The following is a 10,214-nucleotide window of genomic DNA, read 5'->3' as shown; positions in this document are numbered from 1 at the left end:
CTGCTGAAAGACCAAGACAAGTGGCTTTTTCTACAGCAAACACTAATATTTGTTTTTGACTTATCCGCCCAGGCTGAGAGTAAATGTGGCCTGCATTTCCCCTTTCTGACAAAGATCATCATGTCATCCCCCATCAAGGGTCTGTCTTCAGGCCTGGCTATGTAGAGCTTCCTCTCCTGAGATCTTTGGTGCTGTCGCAAAATGAGCCATGCCTTTTGTACAGCTCTACATAGCGAATATTTGTCAACCAAGCATTTATGTAACAGTAGCAAGAATAAGCTTTTCTTTGTTTGTCTTGGTTACCAGGAATAGAAAGGTTTAAATCACTTAGAGCTATGCAGTAAAGGTTGAGGATGGAGGGGAGATGACTTTTGTGGGGTTGGAAAAGTTTTCCAAAGCAGGACCTCTTTTCTTATGCAAAGAGCAGTATGGATGCAATGCGTCTTGCATGGTCTTAGTAGTGTCTGAATCCCATTCTGATATTTTGAAAATACTAATCAAGGATGGGTATATTTAAATACTTTCTAACCAGAGAAAATACTTTCTTATCATAACTTTTTTCAAGAATAATAATTATGTATATTTATATTACCATTGGATGTACGGTCTCTAATGAGGCTGGAACATTATTGTAGTAGTGTCTGTACAGCCATATAGTAAGGTGGGGTAGTCTTTTCTCCAAGCTGTTTAAATTGTAAAGTGCTCTGCAATACACAAAACAGCATAATCCCCCTGCCTTCAACAGTCCATAACTGAGGAGAATGATGCCTATACCATGTCTGACACTCTGAAAATCCTACAGTCAGATGCATGCAGATGGACCCTTGCTGAGCTCCACTGAAGCCAGGGGAGTCTGAGCAAGGAGGTCCAACTATATCTATAGTGGGTTTTTCTCCACATTTTGATGATCACCCCACTGTTTGCAGGCCTAATGGATAATTTATAAATGTTTCAGTTGTAAAGTTAGTAACTGAAAAGAATGAATCAAATTCATCCCTGGCATCCAGTAGCTACACTGAAGTGAGTGGAATGACACCTGGGATGAATCTGATACCTGCTGCTTTTACTTATCAGGAATACCACTTAGTCAGAGACTTTATGAGGAAGCCCTAGGCTGTTTATGCTGGCTGTGTTTATAATTCAGGTGAAGAGAAATCAGAAAGAACAGGTATAGGAACAAGCCACAAAAATACTCTGTGTAATGTAATCTTCTCTCTCTAATAACAGGGTAGCACGCTGAGAAAACGGAAGATGTATGAAGAATTCCTGAGCAAGGTCTCCATTTTGGGTCTGTTGCCCTTTGGGCTTCAATGCTAGTTTCTCTGTTACACGTGTTGTCTCTATACATTTTGCTCTTGCATGAGATGATGAAAGCTGCAGTGGTCAAAAAGGCCTCAGAATAGCATCTCCAGCTAGAATCAAGCTTGGAGGAAATTGAAAGGGCTTGCACTAGGACTCATTTTTTTAATCCTAACTGTAGACCAAACCTTGATGGGTAAAGTCATTCCTGGAAAAATTTATAGACAAATGCAAGTGACTTTCTGCTGAATAAAGTTGCAGTAAATGTCACATGTGGGCAGTTGAGGAAGGTGTGTAGTAATATGAATGTGTCATAAAGTCCTTCCAGCTAACAGGTGAGAAACTTTTTCTTACAAGAAAGATGTAGTCCCGTATATGTATTTATGTGGGCTAGCAAACTAACACCAGGAATCTAAATGGGTTGAACGTTTTTCTTCCATGTCTTTTATAGCCTTTGTCTCACATTCTTAAAACATCTGTTTAGCTTCTTGCCGTAGGATTTTGTTTCCCTTTGATTAATGTGATAGCCACAAAATATGGATGTGGTCTCAATGGCCTTCAGTAGGACAAACAACAAATCTCTAATGTCTGACCAATTTATCACCATTAGGAGAATAAAAACTTCTAATAAGGACAGTGGTTTTAGTCTAACAGTTAGATGGTAAAATGAAATGTCAGTTCTGTAGGAAATACATCAGGTACTTGAAGTCCATCTATGGCTACTTTTTTAAGAAAGGTAAATCAATATATTGTATAATTCAGTAAAACTCATCATGATTTCTATTTAAAACATTGATGTTTGTGCATTTAGTTATTCCTCTGCCATTTTAGCTATCTGTCAGAAACTTGAAAAGAAGGAACACTTTTTGAAAATGTACTTGAACTTTTCAATAGATTTCACGCCAGAAATTTGCAAGAAATTACACTGATATTCTTAGAATAAGGTCAGGTAAATCATTCACTTAACGATATAGTTTTCACCTCTTCCACAGCAGAATGCAAAAGTACCCTTCTTCATTACCCAATTTAAATCTTCTTCAATTAACAGTACAAATTATGCCAAATTAGACTAAATGTTCCAAGCAAATAAACCCTGCACCTGCACTAATGAGGTACAATTATATCAAGAAAACATTAAAAATCAATTTCAGAGTGTGATGTTATTGAACGATGAATTCTCTTAAGGATGGAAGTTGGCAGTGTACCCGAAATGCGCCAGCACTTCACAAACCTCCCATTGACTTCAGTCAGCCACTTCTTAAAATGCGTTTGGGATTACAATATGCATTTTACCCTAGGAAGGACTAAGTAGAAACTTCAGATTTTGGAACTTTTTCTTTTATAAATGCAGAAAGTCAGTAAGCAACATAATGCATTATTGTGGGAGTGTTGAGAATTTAGCTGAAATGTCTAAGAATATTTCATGTATCTAAACAGTAAGTGACAGCTGGCAAACTCAACAGTTATTTTAGTAATCTCAGCTAACAGCACCAACAAATCAACCCTATTTCCTACCTTAATCTGGTCAGAACTCAGTAATTTCTTGAAATAAACACTTACACTTGTTTTTAAATATAACTTTTCCAGGTTTGAGTACTTTCTCTAACTAGTCATCTATGACATTTTAGAAGCAATGTTTAAAAAAAAGAAAAACAGCCCTCATCATTTGCATTCAAGTTTATTTAGATTATGGCTAGCTGTTTTAGTACATAGAGCAAGAGATGAGCAAATTACGACTTTGAATTCTTTCCTCTCACTCAGACTGTTGAAATATAAAATGATAATTTGATTAAAAATATTTAGAGATGACAAAATTTGCCTAAAATCTGCTTTAGTTGCATGTTTAAGTATAATTCTGGAACTGAAAGAGCTTTAAAGAGTTTCAGTGCCTCTGTAAACTTTTGATTTGTGGGTAACATTAAATAATGCATTTGTAGTAGTACAGTCCCTTTAGACAAGAGAGAGACTTCGTGACTAGAGCTACAATTAGCTTTGAATTTTTCATAAAGCCAACTGAAGAAAAAGTTTAAAGGACTCTTTCTTTTCTTTGTTAATTACTGAATTCCTTTTTTTTAAATCAGAAAGCCAGTTCTTCCACTCTTTACAAAAGGGTTTTATGCATACTTGTAATCAAGCAGTAAGTACACTTTTTGAATATCATACGAACATTATTTTTCTTAATGGGCTTAAACTGATGTTTTCAAAATAAAGGCTATAAATGTTCTGGAAAAGTGTATTAGTAAGTGACCATGGAAGAAGAAATGGAACCATTATTTTTCACACAAATATGGGGAAACGTATTACTTAAAAATACTAAGAATTACAAGTGCTAGGTATCTCCAAAGTATTGACAACTATTTTGGCCACATGATTTTATTAGACCCAATGCATACCTCTGATTCAGGTCTTACTTTATTTCATTTAAAATGATTAATGACAGCAACAAAACTGTGTTTTCTATAATATTTCTAAATAGTGGCTGGTAGAATTTAATCAAGACTAAGCCAGATTCAGTCCTAACCTTAGCAGGTATGACTTCAGGTAGTTCAGACTAAGACCCTACTAACTACAATTAGCATGAATGAATAACGTTGCATTATATGCCATTTTAATGTTTTACTGGCAAATTCTGCTTTGAGGATGTAGAACAATTTTAGTCAAGCCGAGGTGAATAAGAGATCTTTCCCATTGGTCAAAATTGCTTCTGGTCTTGGGTTGGAGCCCAATCCTGCTACCATTCATAGTGATGTGAGTTTGCCATTGGCTTAAATGGGAGAGTAATAAATATCACCCGTGAACCAAATTTTCATCTTACAAAGGCTCATTTGAACTGCTGAAGAAGGAGGCTATAACTAACCCCCTACAAAGCCCTTCAGCAGGGACTAGCTCCCACATTATGTTGAGATATCAGGGTTTGCCCTGCACCAAACATCATGCCCAGTCTGGTGCTGGTGGCTAAATCAGAAGAAAGGGATCTCCATCCTACTTGTTCTTAAGCTAATATGTGGGGCTCATCTACAGCAAGGGGATCTTAAAACAAGTCCCAGGCTGCTCTGATTCACTGAGGGGTCATAGGTAGCACACACCACACCACAGAATTGGGAAGCCATAACCATCATTTACAATTTTTTTTATGATTTACTGTATCTTGGCCATTAGTAATCACACAGATATTAAATATCCTCGTGTCCTGAGGAAAGGCTCAGGAAGAATGCATGGATGAAAGCCAGCAAGCCAGCAGCATTTGTTTTTACTTTTCTGTCTACTATTACTTTTAAAACACCACCAGAAGTATCAGAGCCCCTGTGTTAGGCGCAAATCTTGTGCCAAAGGTAGACATTTTAACCATAGATGTCTATGATCTTCACTATTTTAGAATCACTGGACAAATGGGAACGACTGACAGTAGCGGATGCATTAGAACCTGTCCAGTTTGAAGATGGAGAAAAAATCGTGGTGCAGGGGGAGCCAGGTGATGACTTTTTCATCATTACAGAGGTAAGTCTGGCCTCAAGATAGAATTTTCCTTTGTGTGGGAATGATCATGCTACTGTATGGAAAAAAGCAGGGCCAAATTTAATCTCAGTTATTCCATCATAAAGCTGGAATAACCACTAAAATCTGTAGAGTTATGCCAGGTGCAGTGGTGATGAGAACTAGGGTCATTGGCTTTGTTGTCGCAGACCTGGAGCAGCTGTGTAATAACCTAAGAATACCAACATGAAATAATTTCACAAATACTATCTGCAACCTGGTCAGTGTGGTAGAGTTATTGTATATCTGTATTTGTATTTTAGACCTTCCTATGCTAATGTACTGGCCTTCGTGATTTCATCCCTGCATGCCCGAGCAATATTTTTATGCTTCTCCCTAGTCATCTGTCCAAGCTTTTACTTCTTGTAAGCTTCCTTTTTGTCTTTAAGCTTATTGAAGAGTTCTCTGCTAAGCCAAGCTGGTTGCCTGCCATATTTGCTATTCTTTTTGCACATTGGGGTGGGTTGTTCCTGCACCCTCACTAAGATCTCTTTAAAACACAACCAGCCACCTTCCAACCAACATTTTGGAGAGATAGTTATAAAGGGTGAGCTGTTAGCTACGAAGATGACTTCTCAGCCCCAAACCCCAAAGTTTCACAGCTGCTTTGCTAAAGCTGGGAACCCTACAGCTCAAAGCTTACCCTAAATGTTGAAAAGGACTCTCTAGAGAGAGAAAGTGTAGGAGGAAGTATGACAGAAGGTCTGGCAGGAGTGGTCTGAAACAGGAGGAGCTTTCCATGGAGTGGTAAGACAAAGACAGGTATATATAAGTAGATGTGTATTTGTTTAAGATTAATTTTCTCTGGAATGCTTCTGTTCTAAATAAAACATACTTGGCTTTAAGAAAGCAGTCTGGTCACTGGTTAGTGCTGGGCATCTCTCTTAGAGGGAACTGCAGGCACTGATCATACTTGGGCATCCAGTTCCTGCCTGGAGGCTGCAGCCCAAGGCCTGGTCTAAGTAGCAGAATTCATGTGATTCATTTGGTTTCTCCACTGAGAGAAGTGACAGCTTGAGATCTAAGTTGGACAGGAGGTAATCGAGGGCACCAGGATCGGTCAAGGAGACAGACCAGAAAGTAGGACAGGTGGCCATGGTCACTTGTTCCTTTACTTTGTCCAAAACCAAATCTGGAGGGCTGAGATACTTTCTCCCATGGACTGGCAGACTAATAAGGTGGTTGAAAATACTGACATCCTTTGGGAAATCATCTAATACTTCCTTTTCAGCTACTCTTTCTCTCTTTTGCCTTCCAAGCAAACAGGTGTTCTTCCATGCTCTCCTGCAAGAAATATTTTGATATACTGTCTCTGTCTATCTCCTCAGGATAGATGTAATGAGAGGAAGACACAGAGAGAGAGAGATGCAGAAAGATTTTGGAGAGGGTTGGAAAGATTTTGGAGAGGGTCGTATTAATGATAGCAAAGCAGTTTTAGGATGTGGCCATATTCTTACTATATAAGAAGATCCAACCTCACAGATCTTGAAGCAGGAGTTTTGGGTACTTGTGGATTTTGGGGCAGGTGCCTGTGCACAAGAGGGCCAGTATTTGGCTCATAAGCAGGATACTGTGTATGAAATGCCGTGTGGGGGTTATATGAAGGTGCAGAAGAACTTACGTCATTGTGGGCCCAGTTTTCAATCTGACTTCTCTTATGGTGCCTGCCAAATTGTCAGTGTCAATAGCGCTTGCATGTCAAATCAATAGCTAAGTGACATTAATTGTGCCCAAAAGACAAGACTGAACAACATCTGTGGATAAAAAAAAAAGGTCTGGGGACAGAAAGTTGTTAGGGAACTTATTTTTACCTAATAAAGAACAGCAAGAACTCAGTTTCTTTTTAGAATGGCACCATGTACATTCCAGCAAGTCTTACTAACATTTCTGTAGCTCCACGGGGCTATACAGCGTAAACTGATTTCCTGAGCCATCAGATCCCATGTGGAAAATTGGCAGCTTGCTTAAGAATCACCAAAGGTCTTTATTTTCCCCCTCTTTACTGAACAGCTGCTAGGACTTGAATGAGTAGTAAAGCATTAGTGCTGTATACTTATCTCTCTCTTCGTCACTCCCTCCATTGATTCATCCATGCCCTTCTCAAAGTCTACATGTTTCTTCCTTTGGAAACTACCTCTGTTTTTTTGTGCATTAAAAAATGAAAATGTCGCACTAGTTATTTAATATACAACTGTAACACGCATGCTTGCTTCTTCTGAGGTGGTTCACTATTTGTTCTAACCTTCATTTTACAGGGATTTAGGGCTTAGATACAAAACTTTTCTTCAGGAGCTGTGATCAGAACTATAAGGAAAAAAATATTTTTCAAACTTTGATTGAAAGCGGCTTGGCTGGTTTGTTGTTACATATATCCAAAAAATACTAGCTTCTGCTACAGGATTTTTTATGTATATGGACTGTTATCTCAAAGCGCTCTGCGAATGTTACCGGTTGATTTGTGTGCTATTAATCCAGGAATCATTTTACCTGCTGCTGAAATGGAGCCGGCTGAGCATGAGATATAGCAGTTGTTCAACCATTTACAGCAATTTTGGACCTGATATTAATTTGTTATTATTATGCATCATAGGTGTGCATGGCATACCTTAGAAAAGGCAGTAGCCACTCAGCCTTTGAAATAATACGGGTTTTCTTTTTCGAAGACTTAAGTCCCAAAAGGCAGGCTCATATTGTACCACATTTCCCAGTTCTCTCACCCTGATGCTTGCATTTTAAATAATTAGCATTGTAGTTTTTGTTAACCCACTGAATTCACCAGCCATGTTTCATTCTCTGATGTGGTTTTGATGTGCTATCATTCCAAGTATGTTGGCTGTTCAGATGGAAAAGCCAACATACTCCACGGGCGCATCTATGAGACACGATATGTTGCCATAGCAATGAGGTATGGCGACGTAGCTTGTCGCTATGGTGATGTAGCATTGGTGGGGACGAACTGTGATGCCGACGCTACTGCGCAGTAGCAACGAGCTACTGCGCAGTAGCAATGAACAGTTGGGGTCAGAAGTGACCAATGTGCTGCCGGGACTGCGAAGTAACAGCGGTATATACTTAATATTCAGCAGTCCCCACCAATAGTGGTGCAATCAAATTTTCACCCTGCAGGAAAATCTGAAAGCCTGCTACAAATTAAACCAAGAATAGCACCATATTTTCTTGCATACTACATGCACGTTTTTCCCCCAGATCACCACCTGGTATTGGGGTGCATCTATTAAACAAGAAGCTGATTTTCTGCCCACAATAGAAGCAACCTGCTTTGATTCCTGCTCCAAGGGGCAGCAGCTGCTGCACTACTATTGAGGCAGCTGAGGCAGTCAATTTACTTAATGCCTCAATGTTCTTCACTTCACAGAGCTGTTAACAACCATTCTCTCCTTTTTAATGGTCTTGATGTTCCAGCAATCTTTCTTAGGGCAATTTTGCTGCTGTTCCTTATCTCTCTCTTCCTATTTCACAGCCTTGGAGACACTTTAGCTGTTTTTAGAATCATAGATATACCCATGGAGACCAGTCTTCAGCATTAGGTAGGATTTCAGCTTTAGTTTATTAGGAAAGGGAGGATGATTCAGCTGAAGATTAGGCTCTGTCCCTGCTATATGCAGCCCTAACTCTGGAAAAAAAACTTTTTTTCTGCATTCTGCCTTCTAAAAAACAGGTATATATTATTTTCTGGAGCACGTTGTACGCAAGAAAATATGGGGTTCTCTAGTTAGGCTGTATCTACAGGACTTATATCCATCAGTAATGTTCTTGTTCTGTTGATGGTGTTCTGGCTCTTCCATTGTTCACTCACCCTTGTTGAATTGCAGCTGTTACTCTTCAGGCTTTTTTTTGGTTTGCTTCATGGCACTTTCAACAGTTGAGCCCGCATTCAGGAAAACATCTTGGTGATGCAGTGCTGTCTATATTATACAATACTAAGAACACATTTAGGCTCCTTAATGTTATCAGGGATCCCATCCCTACGGGTATTTCTGAATACAAATGGAATAATGAGGCACTGTGGTACTTTTCTAGAACAAGGCCTTGGTCTTTTTTTCACTGGCATATTTGTCACACCCATTTCAACATGGAAGACCCAAGGTCCATGTCTGTCCTTATTTATACTTGTGCATTCTCATTGGCCAGTGAGATTACATGTATGTGAAAAAAGTAAGACAAGCTCTTGTTATATTGTAAGCAGGAATAAAGCTTATCCTCCTTAGTAAAGTGCTGTGAGATCTAGGGAAAAGGAGTGCTAGGAAACTGCCCATCATTATCTACCCAAACTTTACTGGAGCGGGAACTGTGGTATATTATTAATCACTGATGTTTAGGTAGGACCTAGAAGCTTCAAGCTGTTGGGGGCTCTTGTGTTAAGCATTATACAAACGTGTTGTAAATGACAGTCCTTACATCAAGGTGAGGTTCAAGTGACTCATTGCACACAGTTATAGAGGGTGTGTCTACGTGTGCCTCTTTTAAGTGGGCTTAACCTAAAATCGCCATTGGCCAGGTCCTGGAGGACTGGAAAAGGGCCAGTGTGGTCCCCATTTTCAATAAGGGGAGGAAGGAGGACCCGGGCAACTATAGGCCAGTCAGTCTCAACTCCATCCTTGCCAGAGTCTTTGAAAAAATTATCAAGGCTTACATTTGCGAGAGCCCGGCAGGAAAAATTATGCTGAGGGGAAACCAGCATGGGTTCGTAGCAGGTAGATCACGCTTGACTAATCTAGTCTCTTTTTATGACCAGGTTACAAAACACTTGGACGCAGGAGTAGGGGTAGACGTTGTTTACTTAGACTTCAGGAAGACCTTTGATACGGTATCCCACCCCATACTGGTGAACAAGTTAAGAGGCTGTGACTTGGATGACTACACAGTCCTGCGGGTGGCGAATTGGCTAGAGGGTCGCCCGCAGAGAGTTGTAGCGAATGGGTCGGTATCGACCTGGAAGGGTGTGGACAGTGGGGTCCCGCAGGGCTCGGTACTTGGACCGATACTCTTCAGTGTCTTCATCAGCGACTTGGACAAGGGAGTGAAGTGTACTCTGTCCAAGTTTGCGGATGACACAAAACTGTGGGGAGAAGTGGACACACCGGAGGGCAGGGAACAACTACAAGCAGACCTGGACAGGTTGGACATATGGGCAGAAAATAACAGAATGCAATTCAACAAGGAGAAATGCAAAGTGCTGCACCTAGGGAGGAAAAATACCAGCATACCTACTGCTCAGGAAATGACCTGCTTGGAGGCACGGAAGTGGAAAGGGATCTTGGAGTCCTAGTGGACTCCAAGATGAACATGAGTCGGCAGTGTGACGAAGCCATCAGAAAAGCTAATGGCACTTTATCGTGCATCAGCAGATGCATGACGAA

The 10,214-nt window shown here is 40.1% G+C and overlaps 1 protein-coding gene across 1 annotated transcript in view; it reads left to right on the top strand.

Annotated features, from left to right (window-relative positions):
• The window catches only part of PRKAR1B (protein kinase cAMP-dependent type I regulatory subunit beta), a 125,016-nt gene that overhangs the window by 91,233 nt on the left and 23,569 nt on the right, over positions 1 to 10,214 (top strand). Inside the window, 2 exon segments of the mRNA XM_025215797.1 lie at positions 1,228 to 1,288; positions 4,676 to 4,797. Of these exon segments, the coding sequence (XP_025071582.1) occupies positions 1,228 to 1,288; positions 4,676 to 4,797 (183 nt within the window).

This window comes from Alligator sinensis, unplaced genomic scaffold (genome assembly GCF_000455745.1).
Source record: "Alligator sinensis unplaced genomic scaffold, ASM45574v1 scaffold1084_1, whole genome shotgun sequence".
In the NCBI taxonomy this organism is placed as follows: Eukaryota; Metazoa; Chordata; order Crocodylia; family Alligatoridae; genus Alligator; species Alligator sinensis.
Note: the sequence above shows the minus strand (reverse complement) of the source record. Positions and strands in the feature narration are given on the sequence as shown.